General features: G+C 53.5%; 11 protein-coding genes across 12 annotated transcripts; 4 read left to right on the top strand and 7 right to left on the bottom strand.

Annotated features, from left to right (window-relative positions):
• Positions 1-284: 284 nt before the first annotated feature.
• ABB37_08051 (hypothetical protein) lies at positions 285-1,563 on the bottom strand (the record flags this gene model as incomplete). Its single annotated transcript, XM_015806902.1, has 1 exon — positions 285-1,563. The coding sequence occupies exon 1, from the start codon at positions 1,317-1,319 to the stop codon at positions 285-287; it is 1,035 nt and encodes a 344-aa protein (XP_015654297.1). The 5' UTR covers positions 1,320-1,563.
• Positions 1,564-1,976: 413 nt separating this feature from the next.
• On the bottom strand, positions 1,977-2,411 carry ABB37_08050 (putative mitochondrial ribosomal protein l35a; the record flags this gene model as incomplete). Its single annotated transcript, XM_015806901.1, has 1 exon — positions 1,977-2,411. One exon carries the CDS (start codon positions 2,409-2,411, stop codon positions 1,977-1,979), a length of 435 nt encoding a protein of 144 aa, XP_015654296.1.
• Positions 2,412-2,875: 464 nt separating this feature from the next.
• ABB37_08049 (thymidylate kinase-like protein) lies at positions 2,876-4,143 on the bottom strand (the record flags this gene model as incomplete). The annotated part of the gene is made up of 1 exon (XM_015806900.1): positions 2,876-4,143. The coding sequence occupies exon 1, from the start codon at positions 3,959-3,961 to the stop codon at positions 2,876-2,878; it is 1,086 nt and encodes a 361-aa protein (XP_015654295.1). The 5' UTR covers positions 3,962-4,143.
• Positions 4,144-4,544: 401 nt separating this feature from the next.
• ABB37_08048 (putative folate/biopterin transporter) lies at positions 4,545-7,759 on the bottom strand (the record flags this gene model as incomplete). Of its 2 annotated transcripts, none has more annotated exons than XM_015806898.1 (1): positions 4,545-7,759. In XM_015806898.1, exon 1 carries the CDS (start codon positions 7,440-7,442, stop codon positions 4,545-4,547), a length of 2,898 nt encoding a protein of 965 aa, XP_015654293.1. In that variant the 5' UTR covers positions 7,443-7,759. The 2 variants fall into 2 exon arrangements, with proteins under 2 accessions (XP_015654293.1, XP_015654294.1); XM_015806899.1 differs by having other exon boundaries at positions 4,545-7,550.
• A 515-nt stretch (positions 7,760-8,274) lies between these two features.
• On the bottom strand, positions 8,275-11,636 carry ABB37_08047 (hypothetical protein; the record flags this gene model as incomplete). Its single annotated transcript, XM_015806897.1, has 1 exon — positions 8,275-11,636. Exon 1 carries the CDS (start codon positions 11,488-11,490, stop codon positions 8,275-8,277), a length of 3,216 nt encoding a protein of 1,071 aa, XP_015654292.1. The 5' UTR covers positions 11,491-11,636.
• A 1,347-nt stretch (positions 11,637-12,983) lies between these two features.
• ABB37_08046 (hypothetical protein) lies at positions 12,984-13,313 on the top strand (the record flags this gene model as incomplete). The annotated part of the gene is made up of 1 exon (XM_015806896.1): positions 12,984-13,313. One exon carries the CDS (start codon positions 12,984-12,986, stop codon positions 13,311-13,313), a length of 330 nt encoding a protein of 109 aa, XP_015654291.1.
• Positions 13,314-15,120: 1,807 nt separating this feature from the next.
• On the top strand, positions 15,121-15,465 carry ABB37_08045 (dynein heavy chain putativedynein heavy chain point mutation; the record flags this gene model as incomplete). The annotated part of the gene is made up of 1 exon (XM_015806895.1): positions 15,121-15,465. One exon carries the CDS (start codon positions 15,121-15,123, stop codon positions 15,463-15,465), a length of 345 nt encoding a protein of 114 aa, XP_015654290.1.
• A 2,528-nt stretch (positions 15,466-17,993) lies between these two features.
• ABB37_08044 (hypothetical protein) lies at positions 17,994-18,422 on the bottom strand (the record flags this gene model as incomplete). Its single annotated transcript, XM_015806894.1, has 1 exon — positions 17,994-18,422. One exon carries the CDS (start codon positions 18,420-18,422, stop codon positions 17,994-17,996), a length of 429 nt encoding a protein of 142 aa, XP_015654289.1.
• A 372-nt stretch (positions 18,423-18,794) lies between these two features.
• ABB37_08043 (hypothetical protein) lies at positions 18,795-19,106 on the bottom strand (the record flags this gene model as incomplete). The annotated part of the gene is made up of 1 exon (XM_015806893.1): positions 18,795-19,106. The coding sequence occupies one exon, from the start codon at positions 19,104-19,106 to the stop codon at positions 18,795-18,797; it is 312 nt and encodes a 103-aa protein (XP_015654288.1).
• A 1,188-nt stretch (positions 19,107-20,294) lies between these two features.
• On the top strand, positions 20,295-20,702 carry ABB37_08042 (hypothetical protein; the record flags this gene model as incomplete). The annotated part of the gene is made up of 1 exon (XM_015806892.1): positions 20,295-20,702. The coding sequence occupies one exon, from the start codon at positions 20,295-20,297 to the stop codon at positions 20,700-20,702; it is 408 nt and encodes a 135-aa protein (XP_015654287.1).
• A 60-nt stretch (positions 20,703-20,762) lies between these two features.
• Positions 20,763-22,939, top strand: ABB37_08041 (hypothetical protein; the record flags this gene model as incomplete). Its single annotated transcript, XM_015806891.1, has 1 exon — positions 20,763-22,939. A coding segment is annotated over one exon (2,177 nt), but the record flags the coding sequence as incomplete, so codon positions are not given.

Here is a 22,939-nt window from a genome sequence, read left to right as displayed (position 1 = left end):
CTCTGGGTGGTGAATTGGAGCTGAAGGCGTCTCACTATCTCGATGACACCTCATCAATCGACTAGGTGTACTTGATTTCTGCTGGAGCACGTCAGCTCAAAGAAAAATGGAGAAAAACATTTAAAGCAGAGTAGAAGAGACCCATCACGCTCAGTTCTCCACGAGCATGTGGCGGTCGTCGTGCATGTTCCACCGCGCACCCACTGAGCCGCACCGACGTGAACGAACGAGAAGAAACCAAAAGCAGATGAGGAACAGAAAAAAAAAAACCCGTCTCAACGCAATCACATTGCCACGGTCCAGTCGTATACCATACCGCTTTCCGTGCTCGTGCAAATGCGAACTCCTCCGCGTTGGTGAGGAAGCAGCGTTGCATCCAGAACTTGATCACCAGAGTGCTGTAGGGACGCAGTGGCGGTAAGCGTCTGCACATCCAATATCCCCGTTACGTCACCCGCCATCAGAAGAACCGCACGGCAGCCCACGACAGATTTAACGCACACATAGGACGAAACTGAAGTTTCCATCAGAGCCGCGGCGGCCTTCCGCATGTCAAACACACGCAGAACATAGTCCTCGCCAAACGTCACCATTTTGTCCCCGCCGGCCACACCGCCGTTCGCGATAGGGGCCGTGGCTACGGTGTGCACCTCGGCGCGACGGCGGTCCGCCAGTGCCAATCCCCCGGTGCCCAACACTACCGCCGTGTCCGCCGTCAGCGCCACCACGTCCAGCGGCCGCTTCAGCGCCTCGCCAATGTGGAAGGTGTCGGACAGCGTACCGGACACCGCGGCGTCGACATGGCCGTAGTGCAGCGGTCGGGTGTCGCTCTCCCCCCTCGCCATCTCGACCAGCCACAGCCCCGCGTCGCGCAGAGAGGCAGCGGAGATGCAGCGGAAGAACACCCGCGAACAGAACGGACGCTGGCCGCTCTCCCCTGCGCCAGTGTACATCGACGTGTTCCACCGATTGCCCTCGCTGCGCGTGACGACAACGGACGTTGCGTCGCTCATCTCAATTTTCTTTACAAAATCGATTTTCTGATCCAGCTCGAGCGGCTTCCGCGCCCCGCTCATTAACTGCAGAAACGAAACGCAGGCGTCCCCGGCGGAGAAATCGAGGGTGAGAAGGCGGCCATGCGCTGCATTTGGATCTGCCAGGGAGGAGGCGAAGCACACTCCTTGCACCGTCGCCCTGTCCGCATCTAATGCCGCTTGCCCGTTGCTCAGGCGCATGATTGGAAACGGCGACTGATAGCCGACGCTTTTCGTGATGATGCAGCCGAAGGCGTCGTAGAACACGTCGCAGTCCTTCGACATGCTCGTCGCCCGTCACCTTCCGCGCACCGCGTCGTGCCGCGCTCCTCCAATTCCTTTTCTTCTTCTTTGCTGCGGCGGCGTTTCTACAAGTAAAAATTAGAACGTGGAAACAGAAAGGAAAGAAAACATCCGATGCGATGCCGCTTGTTGGGGATGTGAAGAAAAAAAAAACTCTTTTTGAAGTCTCCGTGTGCGTTTCTGAAATGAGCCAAACCGTGAAAGCAGAGTTGTCGCGGGGCTGCCTGCGTTACGGAACGGACACGAGAACGATCAAAAGTGGGAGCAACGAAAAGGAGGGGACGAGAGGGACACCGATGACACGTTAAAGAAAGTGGCTTTAATATGAAGGAGAAGAAAGACCGCAGCCCACTCCACAAGAGGAGTGACAGGTTCGTGGAGAGGAAGCGGTGACGTAGAGCAACAACACCGCATCTCAGCGATGCCTTATCACATCGGTACCGCATATTATTTTCCTTCCAGAAAAGGGAGTTTAACACAGGCGATCATCTTCCCGAGACCGGAGCATCTGCGCGCTGCAACGCGTGTGCTCGTGCGGTACGCACTCTGCTTTTACGCATCTCTTTTTATTGTTGATTTGAAATGAAAGAGTAACAAGAAAAACTACAAAGAAAAGAGTGAGATCATGGAACGACCACCTTAGATCTGGCTCGGGTACAAGTATACGCGGATGCGGCGGCCGATGGCGGAAGCCGGTACCGAGGCGCCGTTGAACTTCACACGCACCATACCGGCGTTACCGTGCGGGCGGGTCACGCGGCCCCACAGCGCGCGGGCGGTGCTGCGGCGGGCCGGCGCCTTGCTCCAGCGGACACAGCGCTTGACCTTCTTGCCGTGGTAGACGTAGCAGATGCGCTTGCCGACGTACCACTTGGCGTCCTCGCGGGTGTTCACGTTCTCAACGCGCACGAGAGCCGTCTTCTTCGTCTGTCCGTACAGGCCGCGTGTGTAGCCCGCCAGCGTGCCCTTCATGTACAGGCGGGGTGCCTTGCGGTTGCGGTTCACCCGGCTTGTCTTGGCGGACAGCTGGTGCAGCTTCTTGCTGCGCTGGGCGTGGACCTTCGAGGTTGTCATTCTGCTCTGTCACGTGTGGGTGCGTTCATGTTCATGTGTGCAAATTGGTGAAGTTTTTGTGGGGTAGAAGAAGAGAAAGTGAGAGAAAAGGAGAGGTGCGCAGAAGGGAAGGTGGAAGACGAGCGCGGCTTGAGACACATTCGCCTATATAAATCTTTGCTCTCCAACGCTTCTACGCTTACTGATGCCTTCCGTCGCGTCTGCGCGGAATTGACAGTTCCAACAACAAAACAATAATAAGGATCAGAGAAAAAAAACGAGTTTTTTTTTGGCTAATCTATCGACTGGCTCATCATCTCTCTTCGCTGCTTGTGAAAGCATGGAAGTGGTTCTGCTCACCTCCTTTTTAAAACGCAAGACGCTCACGCGAGATACAGTCCATACATGCCTCACCCGCACTGCCGTTTCTATGTTTCTTTATCGCCACCATTCCACCCGTTTGAAGCTACAATTCCCGTGTAAACTCAGTCGCGCACCGCTTGCGAGTGTACACTCCGTAGGTATGTGACAACGGAGGCATGCACCTCTTCTCGGGTGAGGCGGCACCCGCTTTTGTCGAAGCACACGACCCGGTGCCAGCCCGGAAGGCGGTCGCAGCACCACCTGTACGTCTGCCGCACCTTCTCCTTGTAGTCGCCACCGGCGGTCTCGTGAATGTCAAGCTGCTTTCGAGTCGTGTCGCGACGCATCGCCTCCAGCGCGGCCGCCGGTGGCAGATCTAGGTACAGCACCGCCGTCGCCTTGGGCAACTTGAGCCAGTTCACCTCTGTAAACTCCAACTCCTCAATGAACGCCTCACGTTGTGCCGGCGGCAGCTTGGAGGCTTGGTGGCCGAAGTTGGCGGTGTAGTACCGGTCTAGCACCACCGCACTCCCGCGACGTAGCCAAAAGCGCATCAGCCGCGCGCACCCAAAGCGGTTGAGGGAGTACAGGAAGCTGAAGAGCTGCGGGTCCAACTCGCTGATGGAGCCTTTTTTGCCGGAGAGCACCACGCGCACAAGACCGCCGTAGAGGCTGCTGTCATGTGGAAAGTCGAGCGTGTGCACCTCGCGGTTGGCCTCCTTGATGCGCTGCACGAGCAGTGCCGTCTGCGTCTGCTTCCCAGCCCCATCACCGCCCTCCATCACAATCACCTCCGGTGCGTTGGATGAGGAGGGGCCGGCAAAGAAGCGCTGCAGAGACTCCACCTGTGCTTCAATAGTATCGCCCACCGCGGAATGAAGAAGAGGGGACAGCGGTTCGGACGGTGTCACGGTCAGGGTGGGGATTTCCGCCACGAAGACGGCGTAGGCGACGTCCGCGTGGGCAACCGTCTTGGACTCCGTCACGTAACACACGAGGCAGTGCGGAACATCGTCCAGCTCGCTTTGTCGCTTTGGAGAAGGCTGCACCGCACCGCCATATCGCTCGTGCCAGGCCGTAATGAAGGCACTGCTGTCACAGCCAGAGACGTCGATGAGGTCCACGGTGTCGTAGACCTGGCCCACAATTTCTTGAAGGCGCTCCCGCAGCTGTGCGCACGCAAGGTCGACAAACACAACTGCGCTCATAGGAAACAACTTTGACAAATTATTCTTCTTCTATGGTAAACATCAACGTACGTATATGCCGAACCAGCTTTGGATGCGCAGGATTTGGCCGTTTTTACAAGGGGAGAACAGCAGATTCCTTTCCATGTGTCAATCTTTCGGTGCAACGACGAGTCCGGTGGATCGCCGCTTAGCAAAAACCTAAAAAAAAGGAGAGCGGGAGCAGAAACAGTTGTAATGACAGAAAAATAATAATACTAATCGAAGTCAGAAAGTGTTGACGTATACATCAACGCAATGCGTTCTGCACAGCGCTGCGAAGCTCTGTGCACAACCTACGTACACGTGGGAAAGGTGATACAAGCGAAAGTGATGATGATCGTATACACACACGCGAAGGCCATCTTAGTCGGGCATAAACTTGAAGTTGTTGACCAGTTCTCCGAGAAACGAGTGACATTACAAAGCTATTAAACCGCCCACGAAAAACTATTAAAGCTGGCATGTCACATGTGAATAATAATGTATGATTTGCAAACAGGACGACTAGTATAATAATAAAACGGACGGACCAGTGTAGAGCTTGCGCCTCTTCTAGTGGCGATCACCGCACTTTGTACCACTCATGGCCGCATGCGCCCGCTGCTTGGCGCACCTTCCGCTTGTGGTCGCCCAACGCCTGCTTGACAGTGTCCAGGACTCGAGCGCGCACACCATCCAGAGTTGCTTTCTCCTCCCGCGCGCAGTCGCCCGTCACAGCAGCGGCACCACGGGCAAGAGAGGTGAGAAGCTGTAGGCTGTGTTGCCGCGTCGCCAGCGCAGCGTCGGAGACACCCTCAAGCAGCACACGCATCGTCGAGTCGCAGAAGAGAACGGAGCGGGCGAGGGACGGGTCGCCGCCGCACTTCGAATTAATGCTGAAGAGCAACGCTCGAGCAAGCGCGCCCTTCTCAGCGCCGCGGCTCTGCGTGAGACTATTCAGTACACCCAAGAGGTCTGCAAGACACGTACGCACCTGCTCGTCCGTCTCACTTTCCACCAGACATTGAATGGCCGTGCAGAACGTCGTGCTCGAGTGCCACGAGGAACCCGCACCCGTCTTGAGCAGTAAGTGCAAGAGTGAAGGTCGCGACGTGCTGTGCTGTGCGGAGAACGGGAAGTAGGTGAACGCCTCCACGACGCTGTCAACGCCAACGCCATCAGTGACATCGTCGCCCTGCATGTATTCCAGTGCGAACGACGAGACGAGTTCGGTGTGCCGCGAGCTGGTGCTGCCTTCGTCGTCGTTGTTGCTGTTGTGTGCGAGAAGACCGCCCCACAACGCTGCAGCATCCACCAGCAGACGTGCCTCAGAGGGGAGCGTCTTCACCGTCGTGCGAACATCGCCGGCGACACCGTGAAGGACGGCCCCTGTTATCCCCTCCATCCCCACGCGGCGCCAGACAGCAACGTCGCTCTTTGTCAGCATTACGAGTTGCGCGAGTGCGGCGCACCACCGCGGCCCTGCGTCTGGAACCTCCACACGGCTGGCCAGCACCGCCGCAACGCCCAGCTGCGACATGGTGACGTCATCGGCTGCCAAACGTGCACACGCCGCGCCGCTCAGATTTCGTGCGACGAAGCACGCACACTGGAAGTAGTCGGGAGGCACGTCGCTGCGGGTTAAGATGGCCGTCATGCGCCCCGCCTCACTCGCCTGCAACGCGTCGCCAAAGTGATCGAGTGCCTTCTGCAACGCCTGCGCCTTTTTGGCGGGTGCGATGGGACTCATCCACGGGCACCTCGACGCCAGAAAGCCCTCCTCGTAGGCGAGCAGCAGCGCATCGGTGCAGGAGCACGCCAACTCGCACACCAGCACAAGGCCGGTCTCGGCGGGGACATCAGTGGCGGCCAGGAGTCGGGCCAAGGCGTCCCGCACACCCCTGCCGTCCTGCTCTGCAAATTCACGCAGCAGCTTACACACCTTCGCGGACGCCTCGGTGGATCGAAAAAGGGCGGCCCACACCAGCGCATCGATGCCGTCGCGGACGACATCTGGGGTCAGCCACGGGCGCAGTCGGAGGGAGAGCTTCAACACCGCCACGACAAACTCACAGCCGCACACAACAGAGAAATCATCGAGACTATCGCTGAACGACGAGGGGGAGGAGGGTGGCAGGCCCCACTTCGACGTGCACTGACGCACCGCCTCTGCGACCGACGGCGTGGACCGCTCGATGCAGGCGCGCATGCTCTCCACGTGATCATCGCTCGGAAACGCCGCCAACGCGTCCAGCATGCCCGTCACCAGGGCAGCAAACAATATGTACGCGTTAGCCGGCAGCTCCGCGTCGGAGAGTGACATGGAAAGCATGGAGAACAGGTAGGCCGCGACGAAGATGCAGCAGTTCCACGACCCTGTGAGGACGTGGAAGACCATGGTGGCGTACGCAGAGCTGATGGACGTGTCGGCGGAGAGGGCGGATAAAAAACCCTCCAAAACAGGACCGAAGATTTGGAGCGCCTCCGCTTGGTTCTTCGCCCCGAAAACCTTGCTGATTCGCCCCAGAATCTCGCAGCACATGCAGATGCATTTAGTTAGCGTCGGACTCGATGCGCGGTCAGAGAAGGACGACAGCTTCACCACCTCATTCTTCATGTGCACCACCAGCGACGAGTAAAAAGGCGCCATCACGCCATGTTGGTAGGTGTCAAAGCACGTGAGCAGCGCATCGATGACGTCCTCCTTGACCGCGATAGATGGTGAGGCCAGCTTGCCTAGCATAAAAGGCACGCAGCACTCGCTGTACACCGCGAGGCAGAGACACCGCTTTAAGTGGTTGCGCAAGTCCGCCTTCGTCACTTTGCAGTTTGGCGGCTGCGAGAAGACCACGGGGAAGTAGCTGGAGACGCTCTCAAAGTAATCGTCACGAACAGGCGAGAAGGCCTCATGGGTAGCGTGGGTTGCGATGATTACGTGCAGGTCGAAGGTCTGCAGCACCAGTTCGGGGTCGCTCTCCCCATCCAAAAGTTCAAGAAGAGCGCCGAGGGGGTCGCTTCCGCACGCGGGCAGCGTCGCCTCGGTGAAAAGAAACGTCATTATGCAGAAGCACTGCTTGCGGCAGTTCAACGGCAGCTGCTGCACTCGTACATGCTGGATGAAGGGAAGCGCGACTGTGTTGAACCACGCCGTGGTGCACCGGTGGCGGGTGCAAATGTTGGAAATAAGCAGCGCCAGACAACTGAGAGCCGCCGTCTGGTTCTCCAACTGCGAAAGCTTTTCTGAGAAAAATGCGAAGAGGAGTTGAACATCTGTCTCGCTAAGATCCTCCCGATCAACGGCGGTGGAGGCCAACAGTCGCATTGCTGGCTGCACCTTCTCCACGTCGCACAAATACTCCTTCATCGCCGTGCAAATCGTTAAAAGGGAGTAGGAGCACAGCTCGTCCTTCACCTCGGCCGGTGCAGTGCCGTCCGCCGTCATTGCCTGTGAGATGCACGCCTCAATGCCTAACGACGCCATAGTTCAGCTCTCTTTATCATGCAGTCTTTGAGTACTATTAAAAAAGGAATTGCTCGTTTGGTGTGTGTGGAAGAGGACGAATGCGGTTATTTCGAAGGAGAAAGACCTGTGCCGTTGAATCGCGAGAGAAGGGAACGTTGTGGTGGCGGTAGAATTTGTGGGCACAAGTTAGCGAGAGAGCAGCGTTGTGCGAAAAGCCGTTGCAAAACTTGAGACGTTGCCTACAACCCGCAAGACGTTGGTACGCGAGTTTTGATGCGTACGGGGAGGATTCAATGCCTAGAAGCGCCACCAGGAAAGTAACTAGAATGGCCACTTTCGTACACACATATATATGTAGAGAGAGAGAGCCGAGAATTTGTTGTCAGGAAGGCTTCCAGAGCTGGAAGAGAGACGGAGACGAGGACAGTGCCGCATAAGAAGGGACGCAATAAAGCTGCTTTTAAGGTATTTGCAGTCTCTTCTCTCTCTATCTCGTGGGCGCTGCCGCTGCGCAACTTTTTTTTTCTCTGCCACTGGAGAATGCAATTGTTTTCTTGGGAGAAGAAAAGAGGCGGCGCGACAACACAATTGTTCTTCATCTAGCACGCAGCTAAGCAAAAGTGTTGCGAGCAGAAATTGTGGATCAAAAGGTGCCTCTCGAAGAAAGAAAGCAAAGAGCGGAAGTAGGGAACAGCAAGCGCACACAGGAGAAGAAAAACAAAAGTACATGAGGCGCGCAAATACTTGGCCGGCCTGCAAGCAGTCAACTGATGGAAGCCCCCCAACGTAACCATCGCACGTGCGTCTGTGCGTGAGAGGCGTCGAACGACCTTTCTGCATCTGCCCTTGGCTACTTCGGGTCCTCTACCAGCGACGCCTGCCCGTCAGGAAGTACGTGAACGACGTATCCACCCTCGCCATTTGCAACGGTGCGTGATGTGGCTGCCGATCGAACTTTGATTGCCGGCACCATCAACTCCCCCACACGCAACGGCGACAAAAGGTAACGAGAAACACTCCGCCCCTCTGGGCCTATCTGAAGCGTTTGACGTGCCGCAGCTGTGCACGCGAAGTCGTCCTGTTGCGTGTTCAGAAGCAGCTCTCCGAGGAAAGGGGACGAGGTGTTGTTGTAGACAGTCACCTCCAACCGAAGCGCAGAGCCGCGCGACGTGACGAGCGGGTAATGAACCGAGATCTTAATCCCAGAGTCTTCGATTTGTACAGCTGGGATGTACACATCAGAGTACAACCGGGCAGAGGAATGCTGTGGGGAGAAGAAAACCCGAATGAAGCCGGGCGTGAGACGGCCCAACCGCCGTGCACGGAAGCGCGTCACGACCGTTGCACACTCGCCTTCCTCCAGAAATGAGTTCTGGTCGCAGCCGCAACACGATAGCAACTCCACGTCCTCGCCCCCAATGACGTCTGCTTTCACAATGGTGAGTCCTTTGCTGGCGGTGCAGCGGAACGTGCAGCTCAGTGTGATCGTGTCCTGTGCGGTGAACACGAACTGCTCGGCCGTGGCCACTTTTGTGAAAAAGTAGAGCGCGCAGTCGTCTTTCCAGTTTGTGATCAAAGGCGACCGAAAAATGTCAGATGCCTTCACGAGCATGCTGTTGTCGTACTGCACGTACGACGGGCTCACCGAGGGTAACTGCAGCGCTGCCTCGCCGTCACCCCACAGATTACTGCCAATGAAAGCGTGCTCCACATTGAACGGGGGGTAAACGGAGATGTGAAGAGATTTCGAGCAGCGCAGTTCTCCGTAACGCTCTGTCAGGCAGCGGAAGGATACCGGAAGGCGGAACTCGGAGCTCCGGATGCAGCCGACGCTCATGATCAGCCGAACTGACGAGTTGGGAGAGAGGTCCGGCAGGGCGAAGTGGATCTCACCGTCCTCATTCGTGGCGAGGAGTGTCTCGTTTGAGCCGTTCCAGCATACCACACGGAAGAGCTTTGGCTCGTGCGGGATCGTCATGAAGGCACCGGTCACCTCCAACACCGCACAGGACACCCGAATCTCGCACTCCGCGCATTCCCCTTCCACAGCCTGGATGAGAGAGGGGCACTCGATTCTGAAGACAGTAGAGGGGTTGGCCACCTCCAGTACCGTCCGCGATCTCTGCGGCAAGATCGCATCTCTGGTTTTGCTGCTAATAGGATGTGCTGTCATCGAGTGCGCGGCATCAAAGTGCCACCGCACGGTCACCGTAAAGCCCGCAATGCGCACGTCTGCCGTCACGCTGCTACATGAGAATCTTCCCGCGTGCGCCAGCGGTACTTCCACGAGGATTCGCTGCGGTGTTGCGGCGCTGAGCTTTACGCGCCGCGCCGGTGTGAGCGGCAGGTGCGTTTCGGGTGACCCTTTGACACTGGAGGAGCTGAATGTCAGTGTGTGCATATCAATTTCCACCACTCTTGTCGAAGTGGAAAAGAGCACTACCACCACTCTAGCGCGCTCTCCGACAACTTTTTCCCTTTCCTCATCAAAATAGGCGATCGCGGTGAAAGGAGCCAAGAGCTGGCCTTTCGGGTACTGTAACACGGTGTCGCTCCCTAGACACCCCTCCAGTTCGTGCAGGCGGTGTTGAAACTTCTCTTGCTCCACGTAATTGACTGGATCGACGCAACCGTTGAGGAGCAGTGCCGCGGTCAGAGGCGGCGAGATAGACTTCCACATATTCAACGCCCCGCACGCCACTTCCGCCAGACGCGAGATGATGGGACAGCTGGCCTTCGTGACAATCTCGTCAACAAGATGCATATCAGGCGCTTCATCAAGTACATCGTTGCTCGCGAGGAAGTTGAGGTAGTTCACCTCCGTTTCTCGACACGATGTCTGTGACTTGGCTTCGCCGAGAAGGCGCACGATTCGCTTTCGAACGGCAACCTTGTCGCAGCACTTCCACAGATCCGCCGCGTGCTCGTCTAACAGTTCCTCTTCTCCAATGTGTGATGGCGCGCAGACAGTGTCGCCATCATGGCGCGACGGCAGGAACGCCATGCACTCTTGCAAAGCCTGCGCTGCAGCCATCAGGTAGTCACAGCAGCTCCGCGTATCGAGGTTTTCGGTTTTGCGTGCCAAAAACTCCAGCCACTCTGCCTCTAGCAATTTCGTGAGAACGGACGTAACGGTTTGGCACTCATCGCAGACGCTGCCGCCATATGCTGAACCGATCCAATCGACGTAGCGGCGCACCTCCTGGAACACTTCTGACGAGCTGCTCATGTGACCCCCACATGAGGACACACAAGACAAAAAGTGATACAAAAATATGGACCCACACATGCGGAACTGGAAGGACGGAAACATAGGAAACATGCTTTTGAGTTTGCGCAATCCTGACAGCATCTGCCGTCTTGCATTGGAAAAATCGTGCAAAACGAGGTAATGCCATCCCAGTTTAAAGTGGAGGCGAGGAACCAGCCGCTCCTGCTCCGGATCGAGGGAGGCCGCGTTCTTTCTGCCACGAAGCCGCTGCACCTCATCCGTGTGATACGCAACACACGCGTCCGCGCCCATTTTTTGCAGTGCTGCAATTCCTCGCCAAACCGAGTCCTGGTCCGTTTGAAGAGCCGTACCGACAAAGCGATTGCCAACCAGGCCACGGAGATGCTTCTCAATTTCGTCACAAAGCGCCGATCTCGGATTCCCGGCGTAATCAGAGTACGGCACAAAAATAACGAAGTGGCGAAGCGTTTCAGTCGGTGTACCGAGGCGTGATACAAGATCCTTGGCAATTTTAAATGCGTCTGCACCGCTCTCAAGTCTATCAACAAAGCAAATCAAAAGCGCGCAGCTGAACACACTTGTTTGATGCTTGACACACCAGTTGCTCCGCAAAAGGCGAAACGTATCAGCGTGCGGAAACTTCGTTTCGTTCACAGTCTTCACAACTTTGTCTGTACAGACAATGTTGACTCGTGGGGAAACTTGCATAATTACTTGAGCTATTTTCTCTGCAACCTCCATTGACTCCGAAACCGCTACCACACAAAACCTCGGACCTGTGTCCAAGTACGTGCGGTAGCTTTGGTCGTTATACACGGAGCTGAGAAAGTTCATTGCGTTAAGTAGGGGAAACAGAAAAAGAAGAAGTAAGTCAAGAATAGCAGCTTTCAAAAATAATAAGGAGTGCAGAATCCTTCACGCGCTAAGGGCCATGCACCACACGTAGTAAATATTAGCGTCTACGTAGTGAGCGACGGACTTTTTAGGTGAGATATACAATTTTTAAAGGTGTGTGACGGAACACAGTTTTGAGCACAACCAAACACAGCAAGTCATAAAAAGTAGAAGGAGAAAGAACAGGAAGGTTGGAGAAGGCAACACAGAGAAGGGTTGATAATATGCGTATATGACACAGTAAAAGGCGGATACAAGACTTCATTTTCATTTCCCACTGACGAAAAGAAACAAGAGAAGGTAGCAACGACATCAGTTTGATAATAAGAAAAAAAGAAATAATGTCAGTGCACGAAACGACTTCTTTTGTTTTCTTGCTGCAAGATACGAGCAGAAAATATTAATAATTGCTGTTGCTGAATTTACTGGTAATTTGCCTACATTTCCCGTGTCATTCTAATCGTTTTCCCGAATGCATTCTGAACACCAACAAAAATGCCGTGAACACAGCATCAACACGTTAACTTCCCAAATAATGCGCTATTAACGAGTGCTCGCTAACAGCAACAACAACAAAGAACGCCATTATCATTCTAAGAACAACAGTGCAGATCAGACGCTTATTTGCATATTTAAAATAGATCAGGAAAACCTTAAATCCAAAGCAAAAGCTACCTATAACCAGTGATGAATAGTCTCAAAGCACAGATCACGACAAAAAAAAAAGAAACCCTTCTCACAGAAGAACGTCATTCACTGAATTCGCCTTGACAGTTCTTATCGCTTTCAGACGCTTTTTACGGAAAACACACAGATACAGTACCGATGGCTTCATAAAAGCGCAGCTGATAAGAATGCATGGGCCAGAACTCAGTATCCAAAACAGAATCAGACGCTAAAAAAGCAGCAAAACGAACAACAAACACACAAACGTGTTGAAGATTTCAAGTTGACAATTTGCCTTGTGAAAGAGGGTTAGGGTCATTTTAAATGGTGAAACAAAACACATGAAAGAGAGAGAGATCACAGTTTCAATGGGGTGCTACGACAAAGCCTTGGGCTGAGAGAGCCCGAAAAAGAATGGGAATGTTGCAACCCACAACACTGCGTATATCCAGGTGATACTCGTTCAATAAGCATGCACGACTACGTTGTGTAATCGTGCAACACACAGTTTAACACAACAATTGAAAAAAATAAAGGCGCCTCAGGGAAGCATCTTCACAGTAAGTACGTTCCACGTCAGCACAACAACCACTACAAAAACATACTGGTGTTCCGAACCATTGCTTTGCTACACGAACACAGAATCGAAGCTTTGGACAGAAAAAGAGTTCACATTCTTCAAGTATGAGAGGCTTACAAAGAGGCCGTTTTTAGACACACGGACATTCATTGTCCAAGACCACATTAACGCTTTAGTAAACTATACGATGTTGACAAGATCCGAGAGTGAAGATAACAATCTGCAATGTCGTCGACAACGTTGCAATCAGAGATCAGATAAAGCACATTCAACCCAGAACCACGAGCCCCCAATAGAGAGAAGAACAAATGTACATATACAGAGAGAGTTGCACGCGTCCAAAACGAAAAGCGCCTTTTATCACGGTATACTTTTCATCAGTTTGCCTTACTGTCGTCTCCAATGCAGTCGTACACCCAGAATGACACACGATAAACTATTTGTTCATTTTCATTTCATCTCCTTCACCTATTTTGCACTTCGTCGAAGACAGCAACAAAAGATTACAAGACGTTGAACACGACAAGAAGTCAACCGCGTTGAGACCAGAACGCTACAATACGAACTGTAAACGTACATAGTCGACGGATTTTCTATTCTACGGTTAGAAAACAATGCAACCACAATGCCAGCACCAGAGAGAATAGTAGAAATTGTCTCTTTTCTCAAGAATAATAATATGAAGCCGCCTGCATTAACAGGGCACTACTCTTACCCGCATTTCTGAAATTGCTTCAGGCCTATAGAAGGAAACACAACTATCATCTTGAGTGGTTTGCAATACTCGCAAAGGTTCTTCAAAGACTGTGCATTTTCATTACTTACAGGAGACACTGAGGACGACTACGAGCAAATCATTTGTGAAAGCACCTCATCTCTACAACAAAATATGCTTCTCCTCAACAGTGCCTGCGAATACCACAAGCGAACGACACCATTTCTCTCTTTTGTTAACATAAACTGAATTCAGTAGAACAGGAAGCACAACACCAAGAAATCTGCTTAGAAAAACATCACAGCATTAGAAGGAAATGGTGATGTCGTGTTTACTTGTTGCTAAGCGCCTATCTCCGTGAGGAACGTTGCCCTATTGCAGGCACGCTGGTGGGACCGAGAACAGCTGCATAACAATACTTGCTTCAACAAGAACACTGAAAGAGAACATAGATCGCTGCGAATTACCTAACCGGAAGAGGTAAAAAAAAAAAACCAAGACGCTTCACAGATTCGCTCTAAACTCCTCTGTTGTTAGCGTGGCAAAAAAGCTCCTTTACTCATTGCTAACTCAGATACGCAAATAGTCACTCGAATCCTGCAGGGAACAAAGAAAAGGCGAGCATGTTACAATAGGTAAGGAGTTCCGACTGCCACGAAGATAGAAAAGAAAACTGTGTCTTCTTCCAATTTTCATACAATTGCACCAACAGACGAGTCGTCGAAACAAACAAAAAGGCGGTGTTAACAGTTTCCCTCTAATTGCTTCGGCAGCGTGAACGAGTAAAACACGCATAGGCACTGAATTTCGCCTCAGTTTCCGGCTTTCGAACAAAAACAGAGCGCTCTCTGTTATTCTGCAGACGAAGAGAGAAGCTGGCCTTCAAGATGGCAATTTAGAGATGTACAGTCGTCTGTGAAAGCCAGCGCTAGTCTCCACCTTTTTGTCCTGCTATCTTCCTCAGCTCGTTGAAGTCGCTGCTTCAGTTATTACCTGCTCAGATGAAGTCAAAAATAGAACTGCGCGTATGAAATAAAGAAAGAGGGGGGGGGAGGGCGGAGGGGAACGGCGAGGGGTGAAAGTGGTGGTGCCAGCCATCCGCAACTACGTCAGCGAGACGCTTGGCGAGTACTTTGTCGAGCCGCCGCTCTACGCGTTGGAGACGGTGGTGGACGAGCTCTCCTACGACCCTTCGGTGCCGACTATCCTCGTGCTCTCGCCCGGCGCAGACCCGAATGCGGAGCTGGACCGTGTCGCAGAGCTGCGAGGCATGGCGCAAAGCAAGCTGTTCAAGCTCTCGCGCGGCCAGGGCCAAGACGTGCCTGCCTGTGAGATGATGGATACGGGACGAAGGAAGGACATTGGGTGTTTTTGCAAAACTGCCACCTCTACGCCGACTTCATGCCGCGTCTGTCGCGCAGGATCGAGGACTACAGCGATGCGGCGGTCCAGAAGTGACTGCACCGCAACTACCGCCTGTGGCTGACGTCGCTACCGAGTGACGTTTTCCCGATTGCCATTTTGCAGAACGTCGTGAAACTGATGCAGGAACCACCGAAAGGACTCAAGAGAAACCTGTTGCAGTCCTCCCTGTCCGAACCGGTCGCGGATGCGGAGCTTTCTCACCGAAGGCCTGGAGGACGGCTGCTACGTCAACGGGCTCTACTTGGAGGCTGTGGACTGGGCTAGCGGCGTGCTTACCGAGAGCGAACCCAAGGAGCTCTTCATTTCGTTTCCTGTGATGAAGCTGGTGCCCTTGGTGCCGGACAACGCGATACAGTGTCCTGTGTACGCCTGCCCATGCTACAAGACAACCGACCGAAAAGGCGTGCTCTCCACGACGGGACACTCCACAAACTTCATCCTCACCGTGAATCTCCCACGGGATCCGCAACAATCGGAGAACCACTGGGTGCTGCGTGGCACTGCACTCTTCACCCAGTTGGAATACTGAGTCTCGTTGTTCCTTTCTACCTTAACGATGGGTACGATGTAAATCAAAAGTACGATGTGCATTCTGTGTTTTCTTCTTCTCTACGATGTTCAACTGTTAACGAAATCAACTATTGTGAGTGTGCTTTTGTGGAGCTGCACGTTAGCGAGGCGGCTGGAGAGGTCACCAGTATTGTCGCGCGACTTGACGAAGATGCTTCCTTGTGAAGTGAAGAGTCTCTGCGCTCTATTTGTAAATCTACGTCACACTACCTGCATGAAGTAGTGAAGAGAAAGTGCGCAACTGAGTGTCCAGCTTTCTTCCCTGAGCTACCACGTCTTTTCGCATGACTGGAGAAACTGGGATGACCAGTGACTGCGGATTCTTCTTTTTATGTATCGCGCTACTCTCTTCTTGTGTTGTTTTACCGAGCTTTTTTTTCTGCCTGGGTGTCTCTAGTTTTCACTTTATCTGCCACTTTTGGAGGACATATGTATCTTTGTACCTCTCTCTTGCTCTTTCATTTCACGTCTTTTGTTTTCTTTAATTTCTTTGTGAAGGTGCTTGTGTATGCTATGACGATGTGCTTCTTTGGCGGCGTTTGTTTTGCAAGCCGGGAAGGGGCACTCATATCAAGTATGTGTTGTTCCTAGTATTTGGTGCCTCTTGGGCGAGGGACTTGGTCACACCGTTCTTTTCCAGCCTCTCTTTCTGGGGAGTGCGTATCAGCCGGTACTGCGCTTCATGTCTGTGCCGCGCCTCTCCGACTAAGGAGCAACGGCGTCTTTTGCTTCATCTACATTACGTTTTTAAATGACTCTCTTATTTTCCCCGTGTGACGTGTGGTCTGTCTAGCGTTGACCGATTTGCTTCTCTTTCTTAAACTGTCCCCAGGAGCGTCCGTTTTGCAAGTCTCGCTCCGTAAGTTTTCATCGACACAGAGGAAGCTGAGGTCACTTCCACGCACACGAGGGGATACCCGACTTCAGGCGTCCTCCCCCACAACCCGTACCAGTGCCTTCCCGGTTGTACGGAACACACAAACGAGAAAACTGATTCCTAGTGGCGTCCTATGCACGACAAATCACCATCTGCTGTCTCCACCTGAGTTGTGTTATGGAGTTAAGGGGAGAATAGAGAGGTGTGGGTGAGGGTTAGAACTCTCCATTTACGCACGAGGACGGTACAGAAAAAAGGATGTAGAAGAGAAGAATTTTGAAAGGCATTTTCGTTTTTTTGAGAAGCGCAACTAATTGCAGGGATAGTTTCCCTTTTCGACCCTTTCATAAGTTCCATGAAGAGCTGTTGCTCCGGAAAGGCTTTCCGAAGAGAAGGTCTCCTTTTCATTTTGACTCGAGCCGATGAGGGCAGACAGCGGATCCAAGCTAGACAGGTTAACTGAAAGGAAAAGAAAATAGTCTCCTGCCAGCTTTTTACGGGAGCCTACCTCGACTGCCTTTTTCAGAACCCTTTTAGCTGGTATCGAAGAAAAGAAGGAATGAAGAGAGTAAAACAGTAAAAGAGAATCGTTTTGGGTTTTCTGAGGTGCAAAATAATAATAATAGAAAATATATTTTTTAGCCTGTTGTGTTGTAGGCATCCTTTAGAGTCGTTCGTGACTTGTTTTCTCGTCCAAAAAGAAGAACAAAAGAGACAAGTTTATGGACCACTTTTCATGGAAAAGATGCGTGAAGGCGCTTCAGCCAAGTTTTCTTTGGAAGGAACCTATTCTACTGAGGGGAAAAATCTGAATTTTTGCGAGAGCTTTCTCTGTGCGAAGTGCAATGTCCTTGGGCGCCTTTGTCGATACGGCTCTCTCTTGATGGCGGCTAAGGCCGTCGTGCTATCAATATTTATATGAAGGTTCAACCCTGCGGGAATCCATCGCCGCAAGTATATTACCGCGAGAACCACGGTGTTCCCCTCCAGCGTGTTTATGTGATGCTGCTCTGCTGCGGACCATGCTTCTCCAACGCTCATGATTTCTTGGGACTCGTGCCGCATCAACACCGCTCCCCAACCAACTCCAGAGGCACCGGTGTAGAGGGTCATTGTCGGCATTCTCGTTGCCATGGCCGGCGCTACCGCTCGTGGGCGGTTCTTCTGAGCCAGGTCGTACCACTATTTAAGTTGTGCATGCGCCGTTGGGCGTGTGCAGGCCGGCTCTTTCACCAGGAGAGGTGTCCGGCTGAGCGGAGACCGCCTTTGTCTAATGGGCTTCAACGCCCAATAGAACTCTGCGGTGCGGATATGTAGGAATGACGAGCTGCGGAGGAGTTGTGCGTACAGTCGCTCCAAGTCACCGCCCGTCATGCTTGGCGTCGGACCATCAATCTTCTGGATCGTGTGATCTGCCGCTCCCACTTTGTGAGCTGCGTGGTTGAAATATACCCCCTATGAAGTCAGAGACTTCTCTTGCGTATCTCTCGTCGGTGTGAAGAAAGACTGGGAACTCTTGCGCGGTGGTTCACATCCTGTTGAAATGCTGATTTGGAGTGCTTGACGCGTGTCTGCGTAGCGTATGTTGTCGATCCAAACGTCGATTGAGGTCAGGGCTGGCCGTTCACGGTGATCCTTTTGCCCGCACACTTCGGACGGCCTGCCACGGTGGACGTGAGGATTTGCACGATTTCCGGTGAGGCCAAGTGTCCCATCGGAGGCCGCGTCAAGCACCACTGTGTACCGCTATTCGGATCTGGTAAGACGGAGCTTTCTTGATCTCTTTCTGGGAGCTCGACCTGAAAGAAACTGGCCCTCAGGTCGTGTACGCTACCCATCTCGGCGTTCACTGCGTCGAGGTGTATCGAAACGTGTAGAAGTGGCTCGTCTGGGCGGTAGCCTTGTGCGTCCGAATAGCCATTGCTCTTTTTCCTGACATCAGAAACTGATGTTTGCTGTTTGCTTAGGCTGTGTGCAAAGCAGTCTGCTCCAAGGAGGTGAAGGAGATCGTCCACACACTGGGGGATCTCTGGTCGCATGCGTGATCTAATTCTCTGAAAGTTGAGAGGCGCAACTTCCGACGCACCACGGATGTTGGAAGCCTTCTTCCGTGATGGCTGCTTTCTTCAGTCTCCATGCGCCTCGACCGAGATAGCCGCCGCGACCTGCCACGCTTTCTTTGTACTTCATTGCCGTGCAGAGATGATAGCATGTGTCTGCAAGCTGATAAAGCTGGTCTTGATTGCGTTGTGCCGTGGCTGGCCTTGCGGGGTTGCCGCTGTCTATTTTTTCATCAGTTGACAGGTTCCTTTCTTGTGTTTACCGGTGTCTTATCCAAAAGGGATATGCTATGCGTTTCGCGATGTTGAGAAGGTCGTCTCACTCTTCTCCATCTTCATAACTCGTAAGAGTCATGTTGCCTTTTGGGTTCCGATCACTTTCGCTAACGGCACGTGTTCGGTGATGTAGCGAATCGTGTTGTGCATTGTGGCTTTGCCATCGCCATGCTTTGCTAACAGCGGAATGTACTTTTGCTTGCGCTGATTCTGCGCGGCGTATGCTGTGAGGAAATTCAACGCGCCTCGTTTGATTGAGTGCGCTATCAGTGTTAGGTCTGCTTGTTTCAGCTCGCGGATGATCTGATGCGTATTCATTGTTGTGAACCGTGTCGATGCTGGGTTGTCTGCTTTCCGGCTGCTGAGAATTTGAGCGATTCGCCCCATATCGTTTGCGTCCTCGACCCCAACTAGAGCGTAAGCCTTGTAAGGGTTCCGTGATAGTGTCTTTCCCGCGTGAAGCGTTTTACAATTTACTGCGGGCTCACCAGCAAGAAAACCTCCGCCGTCAATCCTTGAATATCTCCCCAACGGCCTGTCGTTTTCCAGCTCTGCACGTATCTCTGGGTCCGTGTGAAATGCGACGAGGATGCTCTTAACGTTTCCGTCATGGTGTCTCCCGACCAAGGGGAGCTCACCGCTCCAACGATTCAAACGTTTTTTCTTCCCTAAGACAAGATACCTCGTTTGGTGCACCCGGTTCTACATGCATCACCTGCTGAAGCAACTCAGCGGGAGTGATGGCTTTGAGAGCGGAACGAGGCATGGCTGCATCTGTAAATTTCACGGTGGAACACTTTGAAAACAACAGCCACAATGTATTTTTTTGCAAGAGTGCCCTCGATTGAAAGAAGGGCGTGCTGAATGAACACAATGAAGCGCTGACCACGAACAGTGACGGTCTGCACCCCAACAATAATGGCCGTCGCCTTCAACCACTCTCACTGCATTCATACGGCGTCACCAGTGTCGCGAGTGCAACTATTCGGAGGCATTGTCTGAAAGCTTGCGCCTCAGAATAACCCACACCCTACAAATCATCACCTACCAACAGGTCAAACCTTTACATGAGAATTACATAAATTTATCTTTCTTGGTTTTACAACACACTGTAAATATCGATAGTTAAATACATGCAAAGAAAACAAACTATTCAACAGACTCTACGAAGTGGGTAGCCCGCCTTACGCTTCCCCGCTGGGTGGGCGGGGAGTTCAGGGTTGGGCGGGTGGGGAAAACTAAAAGATGGAAGAACTGCTGAATTCTAGCAGTTGGAAAAGAAGAAAAGAGAGGTAGGAGGAATAATTCTTCAGGCTAGGTCATTCTATTCGCAAGCTCCAGAGAACAAAAGAAAAACGTCGGGAGATGAATGGAAAGCCGTACGTTGTCTTCTTTTCTGGGAGCTTGTGAAAGGAATGATTGAATGTGAAGTATGGTTTGAATGGAATCTAAGTGAATATCATCTTCGGGGACTCCTTTCTACTTTCTTCTCCTTTTCCACGGACAGTCTTCGACTTCCGCCTTGTTCTCTCTTCTGTTCGTTTTCCCCTCCTTCTTTAACCTACTCTCACAAAGATGTCCATGACGACTATTGGCCCCAACGGCCCGGTGCAGATTTACACAAAGCCCGAGTGGAACGCTTGGGAGCAGGCCTTGCGCGAATTCACCCGTATGTATGGCCCTGCCAAAATCAGGATTACTGCCAAGGATGCGCGCGATGCCTACTCAACGTTCACGGTGCAGACGAGTCTGGACGCTTCTGGGAGCGTCATCTGTCACATGCTTAGCGGGACGCATTATTTTCAGTATCTGCGGACAGAAACCGGCGAGTTCATTCCACCGGAACGCGTGGAGTTCCTTCAGCTGGTCGCCACATATATGTCTTCGCATCTTGAGGTAACCGGGAGAATCTCTCAGCAGATGACCGAATGGTCGCAGGCGCTCGGTAATACGTTCGCCGAGTTACAACAGCAGGCGCAGTAGAGCCGCGTGCACGCTGGGCAACTGGCCCAGCGCGAGGTGAGTCTCGCATACCGTGAGGGCATGGCAGGGGCCGCGGCGGAGAAATACGTCTCTGATGCTCCTGTGGCTCATGCCTACAATCGTGTCACGGAGCTGGACGCGTTGAACCAGCAGACGGCATCGGTGCGCATACGAGATGCCGAGGTGCAGGCGCGGCTACAGACGGGCGAGGCTTACTTGTACACGGTCGACGCGGATCGCCGCGCAGAGATGATCAGGCAACAAGCACAGCTGAGGAGCGATGACGCGGGGCAGCGTGTACAAATGGCCGCTCTGGCTGCTTCTCTGGACGTAAATGACGCTTTGCGTCGTTCAGACCTGCGCGGACAGGAAGCCGAGTTGAGGGTGCAGTCGGCCGTTGCAGCTGCAGAGGCGCGCCAGGCGATCGCCGAGGCCAACTACGCCAGTCGGAGCGAGCGGCAACGTAACGAGATCCTGCAAGAGAAAATCACGTCGATGCAGGCGATGATCGAAAAGCTCCAGAAGGAGCGGGACCCCCTCGACGAGAAAGAGCGCGTCGCCTCCGCTGGTTGCACTCAGACAGAAGTTTCTCTGGCGCACCTCAAGGAAGCAAACGCCGGTTTAAAGGCCGAGAATGCCTTGCTGAAGCGAGCGGCTCTGCAGAAGGGACTCGCTAAGAGGTCTAAGCCCACTTCCCCTGTTCGATCATCTCCACACGACTCAGAGACGAGCAGTGTGTCAGAGGCTTCAGTGCCGGTGGGTATCGCCTTGAGGAGGCGGCTGAACAGAGAAAGCAACAAGCCGCTGACTCCACCTGTTTCGCCGCACCTACTAGAGAGGCAGCGGCCACAGCGGACACCTACTGCTCCGCCTATGGCTCCGCCGTCCCCTGCGCATTCGGTAACTTCCTGGTCTCCTCCGCGATTTGAACGGCCCGTGGAGGGCTCAGCTGTTTTTGGCGGAGTCCCCCCACCGACGGGTCGTTTCCGGTCTGCCTTTGGCCCCCAATCGGGAGTCCCACCAATGCGCGTGCCGCAGCCTGAGCCGCAGCGAGGGGTTTTCGCAGCGGCCTCACAGGCCCCTCGAGGCGGTTTTGCCCACGGTTTTTCCTCCGGCCCAAACTTTCCGCCCCCGCAACGGTGGTCCGATGGGGAGGACGTTGAGGCGGAACCAGGGCTGCAGTTTGCGCCGATCGGGCGCTGGCGTCACGGGATGACGAACGACCTTCCGGCCGGGAGTCGTCCCTCGACTGACATCATCGGGGAGGTGGGCACCTACCCGATGTTTATTCGCACGATAGCCGCGTCAACCCCAGGAGCGGCGATTGCCCAGCTGGTGGGCACCATCAAGCACGAGCCCAATTTCAATGTACGGAGGATGCAGAGAATCCTCACGTACTACGGGGATTTGATAAAAAATCCCTCCCGAGATAGTTTCGAGCTCCTAGGTTGGGAGCTCTACTATCTTTTCCGGGAAAACTTGGTCCTCTCAGGTAGGCCAAATAGTTTTAACTTGAATGAATATCGTCGTTTAGTGTACGGCGATCAGTTGCAGGACCCCGCGGCGGCTCTGGTTGAGCGGTGCACGACGGCGCCCACCACAACCCATTACCGCGCCATAGCGCAGCAGACCACTTTCCGCAAGCGGTCAAAACGGCAACGCGCCGGCTTCCAAGAAAGCGTGACTGGAACGCTCGCGGTACGGAGTCGAGATCCCTTGCCAGGGCGGCGAGCACAGGTTTCGGGCACCCGAGTGGTGCCAGAACAAAAACAGCGGCAAAGTGGCCGTTGCCGTGGCGAAGCGCCCGGCCTTCCTGTGCCTCGGGAGGAAGACGCGATAGATGGAGTGATACGTTTTCTTCAGTCCCAAAAGAGCGCAACGGTGGCATCTCCTCCTTTATGGAAGTCGGCGGTACGCGTCGTACCGAAGCCTCTGACGACACCGGAAAAGGCCAGCAGCAATCCTTTCGCAAAGGTGATGGATTTCCTGCACTCCTCCAGCGAGGAGGTGGCCAGAGTCTCGAGGCCGGCGCCAAGGATGCGCCAGCGCAAAGAAGCGCTCAAGAGCCCCAAGGAGGCTCGTCAACACTCGGTGGCCTTTCGTCCGCCTGCTCAGGTAGAGCAGGTCGAAAACCACGTCATGGCCGACGGGCTCGCCGCGGCTGTCACGGCAGAGCCCATCAACGTCGCCCAGTTCCGCGACCCGGAGCTACAGAAGCTGGCAGCTGCAGCCAATGC

This window comes from Leptomonas pyrrhocoris (genome assembly GCF_001293395.1).
Source record: "Leptomonas pyrrhocoris isolate H10 chromosome Unknown, whole genome shotgun sequence".
NCBI classification, from domain to species: Eukaryota; Euglenozoa; class Kinetoplastea; order Trypanosomatida; family Trypanosomatidae; genus Leptomonas; species Leptomonas pyrrhocoris.
Note: the sequence above shows the minus strand (reverse complement) of the source record. Positions and strands in the feature narration are given on the sequence as shown.